Here is a 19,778-nt window from a genome sequence, read left to right on the forward strand (position 1 = left end):
ATGACCAACTGCTGGAGCGTCGGAGACATTCAAGGCTCCTCACTGAAGGAGAGGCTGAAGGAGGGCTCGGTGTGGACCATGAACCGGTACACCACCCTAAGGCAGCTGGGAGACGGCACGTATGGAAGCGTGCTGCTGGGCAAGAGCAACGAGACGGGGGAGCTGGTGGCCATAAAGAGGTGAGAGGAGCTCAGATGGACGGGACAGGGATGGACGATTATGGTTAGGGTTAGGGACAGGGACGGAGGGTTAGGGACAGGGACAGGGACAGGGACGGAGGGTTAGGGACAGGGACGGACAGTGCTGTGTTGTTGTGTTGTTAAGCTGATTAAGATCTGAGAGGCGGCTGCACTCTAACATGCTCATGTGAATAAGAAAACACATGATAAAGTCAGATGTTTTTTCGCTTTTTCTCTTCCTTCCTTCCTTCCTTCCTTCCTTCCTTTCTTCCTTCCATATTTCCTTCCTTCCTTCCCTCCTTCCTCCCTTATTTCCGTCTTTCCTTCGTTCCTCCCTTCCTTGGCAGTAAGCCTTTCTTTCTTTCTTTCTTTCTTTTTTCCTTTGTTCTTTCTTTCTTTCTTTCTTAATTCCTTCCTTCGATTTAGTCGCCTGCAGCTGGAATGTTGTTCATTTTGCCAGAATGTTAAAAATATTGGGAGGTTGAATTATTTTGCATGCAGCTGTAGACATGGAAGGAGCTATTTAGGAGTCAAAATGTCAACAATAATACAAAAAAGTGTCATCTTACATGTGTGTTTTATTCCCCTCAGGATGAAGAGGAAGTTTTATTCCTGGGATGAGTGCTTGAATCTGAGAGAGGTGAAGGTAAGAATCTTTAGGGCTAGAAGTTGATGCAGCAGCTCAGGTGAAAATAAATGTACTAAATTCAGTATGAAAGTAATAACGTACATATTTGGCATTGCTTTCATTTTTTAAAACAACCAATCTTTTGCCATGCTAATGCAATTTTTTTAGACAATTAAAGCTTTTTAAAAAATTACTACTATTATTTATTTATTTATTTTACAGTAGAGCTCCTTCAGTTTTGTTTAGTTGCAATAATTGCAAATAATAGTTTATTTTTGTGGTAAAGCTGACATGTAAAAGTCCAGTCAATGCTGTTTTTATGTTTAGAAATGAGGTTATGCTCATGTTTAGGTAATCCAAGCTATAAATATGTATCAGCCCTTGTTTTTATTCAGCTTTGTTTGACAATAAGCGAGGAAGACCTCGGCTGCAAATCTGTTCCTTTATTGTTTCACAACTTTGATCCACTGCCTGCTCCTGGGTGTTAAAAATACCTGGCAAGAGGTGATGTAAAAATTATTTTGGAAGCTCAAACTATTCTGGGCATGCAATGTTTTCGTACATGAGGCTTCAGGAGCTGCATGAAAACAGTCATTTAGACACCGTGTTTGGATGTTTGAGGTTCTTCACCTACATAATGAGCTGATCCTGATGAGAATATTGTCTGTTTCCTCAGTCCCTGAAGAAGCTGAATCACGCCAACGTGGTGAAACTGAAGGAGGTGGTCAGAGAAAACGACTACCTGTACTTCATCTTTGAGTATATGAAAGAAAACCTGTATCAGCTCATGAACAAACGGTAAGAAGACATCAGAGGCTGAAATCACTGAACTCATGTGAAAGCAAAACCACACTGTGTCAGCCATTTAGTCCTTTCTGTGGTTTAATTCTGCCGTGTATTTATTTCTTTCTCACCGCTGGGAATGTGAGAATTATTCGGCTCGGCTTGAGTCATCATGTGTTGGTCTTCATTTTTACAGAAACAAGTTGTTCCCTGAGTCAGTCGTCACAAACATTTCAGATATTACAGAGACTCTCCTTTACTCAGACACATGCTAGGTGACTTCAGTGCAGATAGATGCCGTCTTTTCTGTCTTACAGAGTGCTGTCAGCTCTATTTGGGTGTATAGAATGTGTAATATTTCAGCCAACAAAAACATTAAGCCTTAAAAATATAAATATGCTTGGTGGACAGCTAATACCACATCACAGGATTTTTTTTTTCCAAAAAGGACTTATTTCTGTGATCCAGTGAGAAGAGGAACTGCAAAGGTTTGCTTCTGAGAATGAAAAAATTAATCTTGTGTCATTCAAGATTCAAGAGTTTTTATATCACATGCTCATACAGAGTGTGCAATAACAATAAGATGTTATAAAAAGAGAAATCTTTAGAAAAACAAGAGACAAATAGAAAAAGCCAGCGTCAAATGATCAGACCACCCTTTTTTTCTTCAGTTTCTTGTTCATTTTAATGCCTGGTACCACTAAAGATATATTACCTGAAGAATACACGACAAAAAATGCAGCTGATTCCATCATACTTTATGTCCTATTTGACATGCTTCAGCTTCATTCTATTCCCAGGGTCTGTAAGAGGACATTTCATGTCATCAGCAGCACATGCAAAGACCTAGAGTGGTTTCCTGCTGACATTCAAGCCGTAGCACAACTCACAAGTTGTCAGCTCTCACATAATGCCTAAAACTAAAGAATTATGTGAAGCCACAAAGGCAGCCATCATGAGTGAGAGACAGGTAGTGAAAAAACTGAAGATCTCCAAGACAGCCGTTCATTACACCAAGAAAAAACAAGCCCAACATGGTTCTACCAAACTGCTAGCTGGTCAGGAAACGTCTTTCTACCCACCAGATGACCGTCACTCATCCGTTCCTGTGTCAGGAATCGTCCTCAGATCTCCAGGGACCTTAAAATGAGTGGACACTGTGGAGAAATGGGACTTGTTGGGCAAGGACAGTTGGAAAGCGACTTGTTGAAGCTGGTCTGAAGTCCCACAGGGCAGGAAGAAGCCCTTCATCAAGGAAAGGCAGAGGAAAGACAGTTACTCTTTGCTGGGATCACAAGGATTGGACTGTTGATGATTGGACTATTGATGATTGGACTAAGGTTCTCTTCAGGGATGAGTCCAGTTTTCAGTTGATGTCCACTCCAACCAACTTACTGGTTAGGAGGAAGCCTGGAGAAGCTACAAACCAGACTGTCTGCCCCTACAGTAAAACATGGAGGTGGATCAGTGACCATCTGGGGTAGTTTCAGTCTGGATGGAACAGGGTGAATGAACCCAGTCATGTTTGGGGCTACTCTTGAAAACACTCTTCTTCCATCAGCTGGAAAACTCTTTCCTGCCTCCAATGACTGGATTTTCCAACAAGACAAGGTCAGTTAAAGCCTGGATGGATAAACAGAACATTGGAACCATGCCTTGGCTGCTCAATCACCAGATCTAAATCCAACTGAAAACCTGTGGAAAATCATCAAACACTAAATGGAGAAACACAAGCCCAAAAACAAAGCAGATTAGTTAGAATGAGTGCAACAGGAATGGGCTGCTGTGACAGCAGAACAATGTCAGAAGCTGGTGGAGAACATCCAAGACGCATGACTGCAGTCATCAGAAACAATGGTTATGAATCAGTACTAACTCCTGTTTGGATCATGGGACTAAAACAGACAGAAAAGAAAACATGGAATCCTAAAAGCTGTTTGTGGCAGAACAATGCCATAGATATTGATGGAAGAACTGAAGTGATTTTGGTTATTATCAAGAAAATCATGGAAAATGTCTGGATATCAGCTCTGAAATTAAACTCTTATGAGATATTTTCGTTGTTATCATTATATTTGTCCAAACAAATGTACCTTTAGTTGTACCAGACATTAAAATGAACTAGAAATTGAAGAAAACAAGGGTGGACAAATCATTTTTTCCATGACTGTATTCACATCAGTCCAGTGTGCTGTAGAACAGATGAGGTGTTTCCCACTTCAATAAGATGTAATTGTCTGCATCATGATATTTCTTTATCCCTTCTTTCTTTCTTTTGTCTTTTACCACTTTGCTGCTGCCAGGGAAGATAAGATGTTTTCTGAAAATGAGATAAGAAACATTCTGTTCCAAGTCTTATCTGGCTTAGCTTTTGTGCATAAGCACGGTAAGAGACTCCTTCTCTCTTTCCTTTTTGCTTTCTGTCTCCTTTTAAGGCTGTCAGGTTAAATCTTCCTTCTAGCTGCAGATGTGTTTCAACCTAGAAGCTTTGATTGGCGTCAATAGAGTCCTGTCTTGGTGGTCGTGGTTGTGGTAGTAGTAGAAGTTACAAGGTGACAACTGTTTTGTTTTAGAAGATAATCCTAATCTATGGGTTTATTTAACCCTCATGTCGTCCTGTGGGTCAAAATTGACCCGTTTTAAAGTTTGAAAATGTGGGGAAAAAAAGTATATTTTCACAGAGAAACTTCTGATGTCCACATTTTCAACATTTTTTGAAAATCTTCGAACATTTTTTGGTGGAAAAAAAAGAAATGTTAAAACTGTTTCTTTAAGAACATTCACAAAAAAATTGTGATTTTTGTGAATGTTCTGAAAGAAAATATTAGAAGTTTTACTGATATATGTGGAATCACTTTAGATATTTTTAGGATTTTTTTTGGAACATTTTTACTCATTTTTTTGAAAATATTTTCTTGCCAAATTTTTTTTAAATAAACCTTTTAAGGGAAATTTTTAAGGAATTATTGGAATTTTCTTCCTGAAGGTTTTGCAAATTTTCAGAAATTTGGGGAATTTTTTTGCTGAATTTTTGGATTTTTTTCAAACAAGGAAACAACATTTTTTGGTGTCCGTAAATGAGGACAACGGGAGGGTTAAACCTTCTTGTTTTTTAGGGTACTTCCATCGTGATATGAAACCAGAGAACTTGCTCTGCATGGGCCCGGAGCTGGTGAAGATCGCAGATTTTGGACTGGCAAGAGAAATCCGCTCGCAGCCGCCCTATACGGATTACGTATCCACGAGATGGTGAGACTGATTTTACACGAGAGTGAATAATTACTGTAGATACAAAAACAACAAATAGTCTGCTATAAAATCACTTCACACAAACCTTATAAAAAGACTCTTGGATTAAACTGACACTTGGCAAGCGAAAGGTAAATCTGGTTAGGAGGGAAGGAAGGCAGAGCGACTAGACAGAGGATAATCAGTGTTAGGATTATTCTGGGGTTTCCTGGATCAAAAAGGGGCCTTTGGGGAAGGTTTAGGTCACAGTAAAGGCAATGAGTCTGTGTTAACTCAGTGCATTTTCCTGTTTTTTTTTATGACAATTTTATTACCCAAAAATGTCTAATATGCTCAAATAAATGACAACCCAATTCAACAGAACCATATAAAAAATGGAATTACTCAATTTATTCTCTATTCTGATCATTTTGGTATTGGTGATCTTGTTGTTGGTCCATACTAAAATCTGTCTGGAGGCACAAAATAAACCCTTATTGGACCTCAATCGACTGTTTTCTTCTATTTATGATACACAAAAGATAGACAGACGGACGGACGGACGGACGGACGGACGGACAGACAGACAGATAGATTTTATTTGTAAGCACCTTTTTTGACATCCAAGGTCACTTTACAGGAAAAACAAAATACAACGAACCATACAAAAAGATTAAAAAAAAAAAAACCTACATGAAGAAAGAGGCAGTTAGAGAGCATAAATAGTCTTGAACAGATGAGTTTTGGGTCTGGATTTGAAGAGAGGCATGGATGGATGGACGGATGGATGGATTGATGGATGGATGGATGGATGGATGGATGGATGGATGGATGGATGGATGGATGAACTCAAAATCTTACCAAGTCTATTTGTCTTATTTTTAGTCAAAATGTCTCATCCCACTTGATTTAAGATAAATTCACTTAACAAGAGACATTTCAGCAGATGGAGTGACTTGTTTTAAGACAATGCATCTTAAACATCTTGTTAAGTCAAACAATCTGGAAATTATCTTGTTTTGACTTGAATTTTACAAGAAAACTCAAAATAAGTTTAACTCTCGTGTCATCCTGCAGGTCAAAATCGACCCGTTTTAAAGTTTGAAAATGTGGGAAAAAAATAATTTTCACAGTGAAATTTCTGATGTCCACATTTTCAACATTTTTGGGAAATTTTTGAACATTTTTTGGTGGAAAAAAGAAATGTTAAAAATGTTTCTTAAGAACATTTACAAAAAAATCAACCAAAATCCAGCGAATTTTGCTGAGGGGCATTTTTTCCAGTGTAAGAGTGAAATTTCTTCAACAAAAAGCAGCATATAAACAGTTATTGAGCCAAGAAGGAGGGATTTGCACAACAATAAAGTTAAACCACTACTTGCCAACGTTCTCTTTCTGTTCTTCTGTGCTGTTCTGTCAGGTACCGAGCCCCAGAGGTTCTGCTCAAGTCCAGCTCCTACAGCTCTCCCATCGACATCTGGGCCGTCGGCTGCATCATGGCGGAGCTGTACACCCTCAGACCGCTGTTCCCGGGAAACAGCGAGGTGGATGAGATCTTCAAGATCTGCCAGGTGCTGGGAACACTGAAGAAGGTGAGGAGCCGTCACAAGGCGTCATGCTGTGGTTCTGCTATAGCTAAACTCAGTTCATTACGTTCTTCTCAAGACATTCTCCAAAGTAAAATATTAATTCTGACTCTCACCGCATCAATCTGAGGCTTCTTCCTGGTTTTAACAGATGACATCACATCTCCCCTGTTCTGGATTGTCTTCATCGGCTCCCTGTCCATTTTAGAATTGATTTTACGGTTCTACGGATCACTTTTAAAGCTCGATAACGCTTGCCTCTGGCTATATTTTAACCCTCGTGTCATCCTGCGGGTCAAAATTGATCCATTGTAAAGTTTGAAAATGTGGAATAAAATATATTTTCACAGTGAAACATTTTTTGGTGGAAAAAAAGAAATGTTAAAAATGTTTCTTATGAACATTCACATAAAAATCTACCAAAATCCAGTGAATTTCACTGGATTTTAGTTGATTTTTATGTGAATGTTCTTAAAGAAAATCTTAGAAGTTTTACTGATATATATGGAATCACTTTGGATATTTTTAGGATTTTTTGGAAGATTTTTACTTATTTTTTGAAAATATTTACAAGAATTTTCTTGCCAAATTTGGGGGATTTTTTAAAATCAAACTTTCAAGGAAAACTTTGACGGAATTATTGGCATTTTCTTCCTGAAGGTTTTGCAAATTTTCAGAAGGAATTTGAGGAATTTTTTTGCAGATTTTTTTGGATTTTTTTCAGAAAGGAAACAATATTTTTGGTGCCCATAAATGAGGACAACAGGAGGGTCAATCAGCTATCCATTCTGTACATTTTTGTCATTTTTTTTCTGTTCTACCTGTCAAAGCACATTGTGAATGTTCTTCTTAAAGGTGCTATACAAATGAAGTTATTCTTATTCCCATCAGTCTGACTGGCCTGAGGGCTACAACCTGGCCACATCCATGAACTTCCGCTTCCCAAAGTACGCCCCCACCAGCCTCAGGTCGCTGATTCCCAACGCCAGCAACGAGGCGATCGCTCTGATGAAAGACATGCTGCAGTGGGACCCTGAGAAAAGGCCGAGTGCTGCTCAGGTATGTTTAAAACCTGCTGAGTTTTCACACAGATTAGAACGAGCAGACAGACTGGCTCACGCTGAGGTGACACTGTTTCCAGACACAAGTCCTTTGGGTGAACGCTTTCATCCCGAGATCCTTTAAGTACCTCGAGTGCATCTATTCTTAGCAGCAGTGGTCCAAGTGGGATCAATCAGCTTAATGTAAAACCAAACCTGACATGTGGATGTTCTGAGGCAGTTCATGAACAATTCAAGGTTTCTGAGACAAATGGGGACAAAAACAACACATCCCATTGTTTCTATGTTATTTTCAGCTCTTAATTTCTATGTTTTATTAACCCTCGTGTTGTCCTGCGGGTCAAAATTGACCTGGTTTAAAGTTTGAAAATGTGGAGAAAAAATTAAAAATTCACAGTGAAACTTATGTGAATGTTCTTCAAGAATATATTAGAAGTTTTACTGATATGTTTGTTATCATTAGATATTTTTAGGGGGTTTTTTTGAAAGATTTTTGCTCACTTCTCAAGGAATTTTTGGAATTTTTCTACTTAAGGTTTTGCAAATTTAAAGTTTGAAAATGTGGGGGAAAAAATATATTTTCACTGTGAAATTTCTGATGTCCACATTTTCAAAATTTTGTCACATTTTGGTGGAAAAAGGAAATATATAAAAAATGTTTCTTTAAGAATATTCACAAATAATCAACCAAAGTCCAGCAAATTTCACTGGATTTTGGTTAATTTTTATGTGAATGTTCTTAAAGAAAATATTAGAAGTTTTACTGATATATATGGAATCACTTTAGATATTTTTAGGATTTTTTGGAAGATTTTTACTCATTTTTTAGAAATATTTACAAGAATTTTCTTACCAAATTTGGGGGATTTTTTTAAAATGAAACCTTTAGGGAAACTTCAGGAATTATTCTTCCTGGAGGTTTTGCAAATTTTCAGAAATTTGGGGAATTTTTTTGCTAAATTTTTGGATTTTTTTCAGACAAGGAAACAATATTTTTTGGTGCATGTAAATGAGGACAATAGGAGGGTTAAAATAATTGTGTCATGTTTTTCTGTATGCTCTTCTTGTACTTCATTTATTGTATTGTGCCACTTATTCCATGCACAAATCTTGCTGATATTTTCTTGGTTTTGTACTGGCCGTGTTTCCAGGCTCTCAGATATCCCTACTTCCATGTCGGCCAGTCCCTCGGTGGTCCTCTGAAGTCCTCAGAGCAGCACAGGAACCAGGAAAAGGCGTCTGAAGCAGCTCCAGACCTGAAGCCGCTGTCCCTCTGTAAGACTGATCTGGACTCCTGTGAACTTAACAAGCCCCGACCAGAACCACAGACCTGCAGCCAGTCGCTCCATCAGCCTCTGCAGCAGATCAACCTTCCTCAGGAGAACATGGAGCCCAATGTACACCAACTGATGTGTCCCAGTGCTCTGACAGAAGCCCAACAAGAACCTCTGAGCCTGGTGAAGAACAGGCAGCCAGGGAGCTTTAAGACTGTCGGTCAGGTAAAGAATGAAAACTTCATTTTGTCTCCATCATTTAGGACAATGTCGCTCATTTTAGGTTTGAGTTTTGAGACATTTTGACTTCAACTTTTTCATAGCTTTGCTGTGCTAAAAGTAAAAGATGATAGAATTATGGCAAATGCTACTAGACTGAAGACCAGAGTTAAAACGTATAAAATACATAATGATGAATATTCCAGTAATGACTGGTGTTTGATGGTGTGGGATGTGTCTGTGGAGAACACAGGCGTGGAAAAATGACCAACGCTCACAGTTTAAAAGACGAAGCACAGCTCAGTATCTCTGGTTTTTCTTAGGGTGATAATCACTGCTAAGAGCTACTCCTGGGTTTATGTCGACAATAAATTCTGCTGCCTCAGAATGCTGACTTCCCCTGGTGATTTTTAGAAGATCCTAAGCATTTGAACATGGTCAAGTCTTAGACTCTGGCCCATGATTTGGTACTTAGTCTCCCCTTCAGCAAGACTACAATCGACTAATGCTAGGTTATTATTTGTTCATTTGTACCGTGCATGAGAATAACGGAGACGCTCTTTCTTTGCCAGCGAGGAGCTGCCTCTGGAGCAGAGAACAGCGTATCTGTGACTCGGACAGGACGGCGACGATGGGGCCAGACGTCCTTCAAGTCGGTGGACAGCTGGGACGACGGGGACGACGCAGACGCCGGAGTTTCCATCTCTAAGAAACCCACGATCACGTCTCTGAAGAACAGGGCTCTGGATCGGTGAGAGAACTTCATCGTCAAGTAAAAAGTGTCTCTGTTAGAGTTCTGAACAAATGCAATAATCAGTGTTTATGTAGATCTTCAGAGCCAAAGACCAGCGCAGGAGCAAAGCTGCCAAGCAATGCTGGGCTGAGCAGGACCGACTCCACCACGCTGTCCGCCAAGCAGCATTACCTGCGCCAGTCCAGATACGTACCTGGTGAGGACAAGTATGCTACCTGTCCCTCAAAATCCAGCTTCTACGGTATGAAAGCAAAAACTAAAAAACAACAAAACAATAAAACTAGAAAGTACAGATTTATAAAAAAAAAAAACAAGGAAATGATTAGGGATCTCTGATAATATCGGCTCACTGATATTATCAGCCTGATATTGGCATAAAAATGTAATATCTGTCAATACTGTTATTGGGTCTTTTTTGTCTGTTATAAAAACCGATAAATTAACGCCTGGTTTTCGCCGGCATTTACCGACTCATAGAGTGAGGGAGAGTGTGAACTGTTATAATAATAATAATAATAATAATAATAATAATAGTAATAATAGTAATAATAAGAAAATAAAATGTCATAAATATGTCATTTTTTTCCATCACTTAAAGTAGTTTTCTTATTTTACAGACAATGTTTCCATCTGAAATCCTTGTTGCATCTGAGAATGCATCCAATGGAGCATCACAATAAAATGAGGCATGATGTGTTAATTCCACCACAGCAGATATGAGATGTTACCTAAAATTAGTTAAACAACCCACAGATATCGGTATCAGTTGATATCGGAATCAGAAATTGAGAGTTGGACGATATCAGCATATCGGTTATCGGCAAAAAAGCCAATATCGGACATCCCTACTGTTTATATTATTTTTTTTAGACTTTTTTTTATTAACCTCCTCTAGGATTTATCAATCAGTTCCCAAACTGGGTTGAAAGTATGATGAGAATAAACAGGATTACATTAACAGCATGTCAGACTGAATTAACTGCTCTATGGTGTGTGGGTTCTGGTGCACTAAACTCACCCTGAGCTGTTTCTCTTTTTCAGGAGTAAATCCAAAAAGCAACTTGGCAGCAGGAAGCCAGGGCAAAAAGACGTGGGGCAACAGCAGAGCACCGGGGCTGGAGTTTCCTCTGGGTAAAGGTGAGGAGGATCCGAGGATTAATGTTAGAACTCTTAAGTTTTTAAAGAGGAAACTGTCTCCACAAGACACTGTGAATTAATCTGGTGTTGGATGAATAAAGTTTATCTTATCTTACATTTCTCTGTCTGTCTGGCTAATCCATCCAAGCTGTGGTGTCATCAAATGATTTCTGCTTCTTAGAGGCTAAACTCTGTCATATGAAAGCAGGAAACCAACCCTACCTGATGGTTGGAGCTCAGTAAAACTCATGTAATTATTACATTCAGGTTTTACTGACAAACTGTGTCTTGTGATGAGAAGCGTTCAGATTCTGCAAAATAAGAACGTTCTTCCAATAACTCCAATTATGACAACATTTATCTCTGACAGAATATCTACATCCTGCTGCACTCTAAACTGCAGGGCAATTGGATGTAGTTTTGCAGTCATAGCAATTAATTCTCTTTTTCTTGTCACCCATCACTCAGTAAAAAGCTGCGAATGCTAAATTATATTGATCGTCCATGCATGACTTTCACTTCTCACCCTCTTTGCCGTATTTTTTCACTCCTCCTTCTGGTTTTCTGTCTCGTGTCGTGGTTCTAGATGTCAGTCTTCCCAAACTAACAGAGAAGCAGCCTCTGAAAGAAAAGAGAGCGGACGATGTGGATTTTTCCAAAGGTATCTTAAATTTAGGAAAAAATGATTTAGCTGAAGTTCTAGTGAAAGTAGTCAGATCATTCCATCTAGAATCATTAAACTTTCAGAACAATTTCTGCTCCACCGTCTCTGATTTGTCTGAAAATTTTACAGCATCAAGGCGTTTGTGAAATTTTGGCTCGATATGTTTAATGTTTTTCCAGATGTTCATATTTCAGTTCACAAATAATCAGATAATATTTGATCTATTTGACTGATAGTAAAGATTCTAAATAAATGGCATGATGAGGAAAAACCATGAAAATTTTAGACCTTTATCTCTCATCGTTCCTGAGTTTTTGTTGTTCAAACACAGATTCATGTTTCAATAGGAGAAAAAACTGCTAAAAATCGGTAAATATCTCAAAAAGTACGTGATGTATAAACCTGAAGTTTCATTTTAAACATTAATAGTTTTTAATGTAAAGTTCCAAACAGTCCTGATGATTTGAGATGGAAAAATGAGTAAAATCTTCAAAAAAAATCATAAAAATATCTAAAGTGATTACACATATATCAGTAAAACTTCTATTTTCTTTAAGAACATTCACATAAAATTTGTCTGTGAATATTCTTAAAGAAACATTTTTTAAAATATTTTTTTCCACCAAAATGTGACAAAATGTTGAAAATGTGGACATCAGAAATTTCACAGTTGTTGCAAAACCTTAAGGAAGATAATAAAAATTCCTTAAAAAGTGAGTAAAAATCTTCCCAAAAAAATCATAAAAATGTCTAAAGTAATTCCATATAAGTAAAACTTCTAATATTTTCTTTAAGAACATTCACATAAAATTTTTCTGTGAATATTCTTAAAGAAACATTTTTAACATTTTTTTTCCACCAAAAAATGTTCAAAGATTTCTAAAAAATGTTGAAAATGTGGACATCAGAAGTTTCACTGTGAAAATATATATTTTTCCCACATTTTCAAACTTTAAAATAGGTCAATTTTGACCCGCGGGACGACACGAGGGTTAAACATTTATAGTTTTTGATGTAAAGTTCCAAACTGTCCTGATGACTTGAGATGGAATCAGTGTTCAGGTTTCTCTTTTGTTAAGCAGCAGTTTTAATCTGTAGCGGGTTTTCTCCTCACTTTCAGACTCCTCCAACATCAAGACTCCCTTTCCACCTTTCCAGAAGACTGAACCAGCAGGACGACAGAGGATCACCCTGGCCCCCATAGCGCCCCCTGCTGGTAAACCACCACACACACTTTGTTATAGAATAAAGGTTCAGTCAGGGTTGTCCAACATACATTTAGTCAAGTAAAACTGCATAATCAATAACATGGAGGTCTTAAATTACTCACATAAATACAGAATAAAGTCTGAACCTTTACATCTACACTTGTGGGGTTCGTTCTCTACTGGAAAACACTTTGGTCCATCAGCGATCAAAGGCGAAGACGTCACTATAAATGAGCATAATAATTTAAATATGTCTATTTCTTTGCCGTTTTGTTTCTCGATTTTGTCATTTTGTGTCTCATTTTTGTAATATTTTTAATATTTTGTCTTTTTTGTGACTTTTGTTTCATGTTTTTGTCATTTTGTGTTTCCTTTTTGTCTCGCTTGTTTTTGTCTAATTTTTGCCATTTTGTGTTTTTTTGTCTCGCTTGTGTCATTGGAGTAATTTTTTGTCTTGTTTTTGTCCATTTTTTTGTTGCTTTGTAACTTTTTGTCAAATTTTTTGTCTTTTTTGTTTTGTGTTGTCGTTTGTCTCATTTTTGTAAGTTTGTCTTGTTTTTGTTTTTTTTGTCTGACTTTTGACATGTGTCACATTTTTGTCATTTTGTTTCTCATTTTTGTTGCTTTGTATTTCACTTTATTGTTTAGAGCATCGTTTTTGTGGTTTTGTGTTTCCTTTTTGTCTCACTTGTGTTGTCTTATTTTTGTTGTTTTGTCTCATTTTTGTAATATTTTGTCTTGTGTCATTTGAGTAATTTTTTGTCTCATTTTTGTCGTTTGCCCATTTTTTGTCGCTTTGTAACCTTTTTAGCAAATTTTTTGTCTCCGTTTTGTGTCGTGTCGTTTGTCTCATTTTTGTAATATTTGGTCTTGTTTTTTGTCTTTTTTTTGGTCTGACTTCTGTTGTTTTAATCATCCAGTAAATCCTCTATGGTTCAGTTCCAGATGACTAAATGTTGTGTTCCTTTGTAGACACTCTGTGATCTGGAAACTGTAATGTGGAAATGAACTGAGGCTGAATGTTGATGAAATTGAACTTTTTTTTTTTTTTTAAATTTCAGGTTCATAATGTTTTGTAAAAATGATAGTTCATTAAATGTGAACATTTTTAGAATGTACATTTTTGCACTAAAACAAAGGTGACAAACGTGGAGTTGTGGTTATTTATAGGTCATCATGCTGTGATTTTACTGGTCACTGGAGATCAAACTGGACTGAATGTGGAACCTGGACTAAGATGAGTTTGACTCCCCTGCTTTAGGGTCAATCAGACAGCACTAGAAAATAAGTTTTTGGGTTTGAAAATGGTTTGTTCAGGTGTAAACTTGAGTTCTTTTCTTTAACTTTCTCAGGTGTTTTGGTGGTTGATTAACTGTAATGTTTCTGGTTTGTTAGGTTCTTTCAGCTCCCCCTGGAGTTAGAAAGCAGTCTAGAAAAAACTGAGTATCAGAGTCTAACTTGATCAGTCTGTTCAGCTTCGTTTTCATTTTTACTTCCTTTCTGTCATTAAGAAATTCTGGTTTTGGTTGATTTTTATGTGAATATTCTTAAAGAAATTTGAGAAGTTTTACTGAAAAATATTTTTAGGATTTTTTGAGATTTTTACTCATTTTTTGAAAATATTTAAAGGAATTTTCTTGTCAAATTTGTAACATTTTTTTGTAAAATTTTTAAGGAATTATTGGAATTTTCTTCCTTAAGGTTTTGCAAATTTAAAGTTTAAAAATGTGGGAAAAAAAATATTTTCATAGTGAAACTTCTGATGTCCACATTTTCAACATTTTGGCACATTTTGGTGGAAAAAAGAAATGTTAAAAAAATAAATGTTTCTTTAATTTTTCTAGTCGATCTGTCGTCTGCTGCTGATCTGAGAACAGGAGCTAAAACCAAACCATGCAAAAGCAAAACCTCCATAAATAAGCCCTCAAATCCCTCAAATGAAGGTAAAAAAAACAAACAAAACAACAAAATAAACCACCACAGAGTACAAAAACTTCATATACCGGTACACTTCTTGTCTTCTATGTTCCTCTCAGAGAACGAAGGAGGACAGAGGAGCAGGTCTGTGAATCCTCAGGTTCCTGCTGCCTTAAAACCCTCCTTCTCCAGGAGCTCCAACCTGCAGCCGGTCCACGGCCGGGTCGACTGGACGGCCAAATACAGAGGTCATCGGTAGCAGAACCTACCTACGTTCCTGCTGGTGTCGGTTTATTAAATATTGTTCAGTGTTGTACAGGCGGGTCAGGACTTCTGCCGCCTGTTTGTTAATAATGAAATAAAGTAGTTATTTTTATAATTAAGTGAGTGATTTATTTCTTCATAGCAGCAAAAAAGGTGCAAATGTACGGAATCACAGGAGTGCCATAATAAAATAAATACATCTGTTAAAAAAACAAGGATATAAATGTGTAAATATAGAGAGGAATAAATAAAATAATAAATTTTAAAAATCAGTTAAAAATAAGGAAAAAATGTGTAAATATAAAGAGGAATTTAAAAAAAGATTAAATAAAAAACAATCTGTTAAAAAATAAGGTAAAAATGTGTAAACATAAAGAATAAGTAAAAGAATAAATAAAAAAATTTATCTGTTAAAAAATAAGGAAATAAATGTGTAACAAACAGAAAAGTCAAACGTAAAGACAAAATTCACCTTTATATTTCATTTTTAAATTTTTCTTACTTATTCATTTATTTACTCCTCTTTATATTTACACATTTATTTCCTTATTTTGAACAGATTTTTAGAAATTATTTTTTATTAATTCCTTTTTATATTTACACTTTTATTTCCTTATTTTTAACAGATTTATTTTTGAGTTATTCTTTTATTTATTCCTCTTTTTATTTACACATTTATTTCCTTATTTTTTAAAAAACTGATTTCTGATTTATTCTTTTATTCCTCTTTATAGTTATACATTTATTTCCTTATTTTTTTTTAACATATTTATCTTTTATTATGACACTCCTGTGATTCCATACTAAGGTGCAGCTTTTCATCACAGTCTTGATAATTCACAGAAAACACAGCAGAGAAAATCCTCCTTTTAACCATTGAACCACCAGAATCCATGTAACTGCAGAAGAATTAATGCTAAACTGTTCTAAGTATCAGGTTTTGATAGAATTGTGCATTGCAGCATCAGTTCTAATATCACAGAGCACACATTTTAATTTAAAAATAAAATATATTCAATGAAGAAATAGAATAAAAAAAATTTAGAAAAAGAAAAAGTGCAAATTAAAGTTAAATTTTTAAAAAAAGTCCCTCAGAAGGCACCTATTTGGTAGATTTGTTGTCCAAGTAGTTTTTACTATAAAATTTCATTTTTTAATGTTTTTTTTAATTGCACAAGACTATAATAAGAAATGAGGAATGTTTTATGTTGAAAATGTTGATTTAAGTACATTCAGGTTTTGTGTGGTCGCGTCTTTAACATCCCAGTGATGATCTTCACCAGCATCAGTGCACTGAAAACAGATTACAGCATTAATATTGATTAGCGTTTATCATTTTTAACACATTTGTGTACAGTAGGAAGCGGATAAACAAGTAAAACTCTGCACCTCACCTCGCTAAAGTCATCAAACCGGCCGGCATGAACTTCCAGGAGTTCAGGAACCGGAGTCCCATCACGGCGGCCAGAGTTCCTGCAGTCACTGCGTTCAAAGACAAACCGTCAGTTTCTGAAAGTTCACGGTTGACGTTGAACAAACCAAACCTGCTCACCCAGCGAAAGCCACACATTCCTGGGGTTCTGAGACGTCTGATAAGAGCCGACGGCAGCCAGCAGGCCAAACAGCAGACCAGCGAGCAGAGAGGTGAGGCTGCCTGGATGAAGTTTACACAAACAAGAACCTGGTTTACTCAGTCTGGACTTGGAGCCCAGGTAGCCTACCATGCACCCCCACAACAAAATGACACTTGATTTTTCTGAACCTTTATGATGTCCTAAATGAGACTTTGAGTGGTAAAAGTAAAATAACTCATTCCCACTATAATTTTTTACGCTATTTTTACTTTAGCCGGAAATGCGATTTTTTTTCCACCAATTTTTCGGTTCTTTTTTTTACTGAAAATTGACATAGCTATTGTAGCCATTTCACTCATGGCAATCACAACATATTATGTATCATATGAAAGCCTGGAATCTCTAGTTTACAAATATCATCATATTGTTCTTGTATTTTCATTACAATAGAAATGACATGATACAATGACAGCATGTCTCAGAGTTAACTTATTCACAGAAATGTTTAATATTAGCAAATGAAATTGTTATTTATATAGATATTTTTTTCTTTATTGATATATAGTACATTCCTGATAGAATGTATTCTATATTGCATATCTGCACTATAATGTCTTGTATTGCAATGTTTGGTTGTTTACAATTATTGACTTTCTGCATTATCTTTGGATTCATTTTTGATCACTTTTCATTCCGTTTGTTGTTCGTGTTACTTTCAGCCTTTATGTTCTGGCTGAGTTAAGGATGTTTCAGAAGCTTTTCAGTAAAGGATGAGGATCCATCATGGGTTAAACCAGTAGGTTTCACTAATTTTTAGATTTTATCCCAGGAGTGGCAGATATAACGGATATTTGCAACGTAAAAAATCTTTGTTTGCGCATTCACATTTTTTGATCTTTTCAAATATTTGGCAAGTTACATTTCAACTTTACATTTCAATTTCTGTTTTTAATCCAAATTTGAATTTACTGTTCATTAGTTAAGTACTAAGTACTCTTTCTTATACAGTCTGTGGTATTGCTGGTACCCTGTTGTTGATGCAGTTTAATGTATTTTTGAAGTATGAATGAATGAATGAATGGTTTATTTCAGTTACAGTATTAAAGTACATTAACTTAATTTTGTGTTCAGCTAACACAGAATTATTATAAATTCTTCCAGTAAACATTCTTTTTTCTCTTTTTCCCCTTCCTTTCTCTTTCCCTGTCTTCTCACAAAAAGAAAAGAAAAAATTTAAAAATAACAAACAAAAAAAGAAAATACTCTGACAAGCTCTGTAACTGAAAAAGGAATATCCTGTACAGTCCATCAAAAAACCCAGCATATCAGTAATACAAGAAATAAAAGACAAAAAGAAAAAACACAACCAGATTTTACTCTAAATCTTTTCTAAATTTCAGACATTTACAAGGCAGGGGGATAAGTTGACCTTCTTCTGTAATAACGTCCACTTTAGTTTGCATGGTGTCAGTTCAGGTGGTCAGGATTACTACACAGATATGGAAATGAATGTAAATTTAAAATAATTTCTTTACAAGTTGTTTTGATCCTCCAGTAAAATCCTCTCTGGTTCAGTTCCAGGTAGCTGTGACTAAGTGTTGTGTTTCTTTGTAGACACTCTGTGATCTGGAAGTTGTAATGTGGAAACGATGAACTGAGGCTGAATGTTGCTGAAATTGCATTTTGTTTATGTTTTGGACGAAGATATTTCAATAAATGTGAACAATTTCAGAATGTATATGGACTTTTTTGCACTAAAACAAAGGAACCATTAGAAGTTGTGGTTATTTACAGCTTATTCTGCTGTGGTTTTACTGGTCCAGTTCACTGGAGATCAGACTGGGCTGTATGAATTAACTAAAATGAGAGATTTCCTGCGATGTTATTATATCAGACAGGAAGTAGCTGACCTATAACGACTTCATAACTGGATTCTGGAAATTGGTGCATTTTTTGTCTCCTCTGTGCTAAAAAATGTGCAAAATGTGTGTGAAATCTACGTTTACTGCATTTAGACTCCTGAAAGTGATCGTACCTGCTTTCAGGAAACCCAGGACTCCTCCAGCTGACACCAGAACAGCATAACTCAGTCCGATCCAGTCCACAGCCATCGGAACCAACAGTCTCCACAAACAGCTCAGTTCAACCCGGACAACTCAGGTCCCTTCACCGGAAATAAACCAAAACTGACGTTAAAACACGAAAACACACAACTGAGGCAAACATTTCACGGCTAAGTTTCAAAAAATGTGCGCCAATCATGAAATAACACCGACTGTACCTGATTAAAACACGCTAAGTTTCAAAACAAACCACTTCCTCGTCAGAAAACACTCATTTCCAGGTTCATTTGTTCACCTTCAAAATAAAAGCACACACATAATATCGTTAATAAATCAATGTCATGAGAAATAACTGAAAATTTCAGGCTTTCATCTTAAATATTCCCTGAGATATTTTTCTTTTCAAATTTCAATGTGTGAATTAAAACTTGAGGCTTAATCTTTAAATTATTATCACCATTGTGGGCAAGTTACATTTATTTATAAATCATATTCAAACCCTGCTTAAGCTGATTAAAGTGAAATAAAAAGTTTCACACGCGCGCGCACACACACACACACACACACACACACACACACACACACATACACTCACGTACACAGGTACACACGTGCCCTATCACTGTCATTAATCAGCTAACAAACAAACGCTAGCATCAGGAGAGCTACCAGAGAGACTAACGTTACGTTTCCTCACTGTAAAACAGAACAAACGTAGGATAATGTAGTGACTTACCTGCTGTTGAGCTCCTTCATCCTCATCGGCGACTCCAACGTGTTTCCGTTTCAGGTGCTGCATCATCATCGTGGTGCTCCCGTACATCATATCACTTTTGTAAAGCTTGCATGTTACGCGTGTTTTTTGTTTTGTGAAGCGTGAAATGCTGCCAAACTTTTGAGGATTTCGGTCTAACTCTTTTCTTCGTGTCGGTCATGTTTCGTTGAAATTACTCTGAATTTACTTTCGCTTTGCCGCCACCTCGCTGTGTTCAACTCGCTCTACAGGTGGAGTTATTTAAAAAAAAAAAAAACTTTATTTCAGTCAGCCAGCATTGACAAAGCTCTGCAGGTGAAGTAGACGCTCCGCGACATGGCGAGTGACGCACGAATCGCGCGACACAACGAATCGATAATGAAATTCGTTGCCAACGCTTTTAATAATCAATTATTATCGATTTTATCGATTCGTTGTTGCCGCCCTACAACAAACAGACAAAAAAAAAATCCAAGAACCAAGTA

General features: G+C 36.6%; 2 protein-coding genes across 10 annotated transcripts; one reads left to right on the plus strand and one right to left on the minus strand.

The window, feature by feature from the left end:
• On the plus strand, positions 1-15,017 carry LOC111569088 (serine/threonine-protein kinase MAK-like). 8 transcript variants are annotated; one of them, XM_035948558.2, is made up of 15 exons: positions 1-179; positions 771-825; positions 1,484-1,605; positions 3,894-3,976; positions 4,707-4,839; positions 6,239-6,410; positions 7,296-7,463; positions 8,617-8,964; positions 9,531-9,709; positions 9,787-9,953; positions 10,754-10,849; positions 11,436-11,510; positions 12,634-12,729; positions 14,566-14,664; positions 14,758-15,017. In XM_035948558.2, exons 1-15 carry the CDS (start codon positions 1-3, stop codon positions 14,895-14,897), a joined length of 2,112 nt encoding a protein of 703 aa, XP_035804451.1. In that variant the 3' UTR covers positions 14,898-15,017. The 8 variants fall into 8 exon arrangements, with proteins under 8 accessions (XP_035804451.1, XP_035804453.1, XP_054870565.1 ...); XM_035948560.2 differs by having other exon boundaries at positions 9,787-9,908; XM_055014590.1 differs by lacking the exon at positions 14,566-14,664.
• LOC111569090 (transmembrane protein 14C-like) lies at positions 5,396-19,497 on the minus strand. Of its 2 annotated transcripts, XR_008603031.1 has the most exons (8): positions 19,276-19,497; positions 18,758-18,834; positions 18,512-18,640; positions 16,455-16,556; positions 16,297-16,384; positions 16,133-16,195; positions 14,725-14,978; positions 5,396-11,470 (listed from the first exon to the last, which is right to left on the minus strand). XR_008603031.1 is itself a non-coding variant. In XM_023271054.3 (6 exons), the coding sequence occupies exons 3-6, from the start codon at positions 18,585-18,587 to the stop codon at positions 16,135-16,137; spliced, it is 327 nt and encodes a 108-aa protein (XP_023126822.1). In that variant the 5' UTR covers positions 18,588-18,640; positions 18,758-18,834; positions 19,276-19,490; the 3' UTR covers positions 16,088-16,134. The 2 variants fall into 2 exon arrangements, 1 of the variants encoding a protein (XP_023126822.1); XM_023271054.3 differs by lacking the exons at positions 5,396-11,470; positions 14,725-14,978 and having other exon boundaries at positions 16,088-16,195; positions 19,276-19,490.
• Between the last annotated feature and the right edge of the window lie 281 nt (positions 19,498-19,778).

This window comes from Amphiprion ocellaris, chromosome 10, assembly GCF_022539595.1.
Source record: "Amphiprion ocellaris isolate individual 3 ecotype Okinawa chromosome 10, ASM2253959v1, whole genome shotgun sequence".
Classification (NCBI taxonomy): Eukaryota; Metazoa; Chordata; class Actinopteri; family Pomacentridae; genus Amphiprion; species Amphiprion ocellaris.

Coding starts and splice junctions, on each gene's coding strand:
- LOC111569088 (XM_035948558.2), top strand. CDS start 1: ATGACCAACTGCTGGAGCGTCGGAGACATTCAAGGCTCCTCACTGAAG. Junction 7,464..8,616: donor AAAGGCCGAGTGCTGCTCAG/GTATGTTTAAAA, acceptor CCGTGTTTCCAG/GCTCTCAGATATCCCTACTT. Junction 9,710..9,786: donor AAGAACAGGGCTCTGGATCG/GTGAGAGAACTT, acceptor GTGTTTATGTAG/ATCTTCAGAGCCAAAGACCA.
- LOC111569090 (XM_023271054.3), bottom strand. CDS start 18,587: ATGGCTGTGGACTGGATCGGACTGAGTTATGCTGTTCTGGTGTCAGCT. Junction 16,385..16,454: donor GAATGTGTGGCTTTCGCTGG/GTGAGCAGGTTT, acceptor CTTTGAACGCAG/TGACTGCAGGAACTCTGGCC. Junction 16,196..16,296: donor GGTTTGATGACTTTAGCGAG/GTGAGGTGCAGA, acceptor ATCTGTTTTCAG/TGCACTGATGCTGGTGAAGA.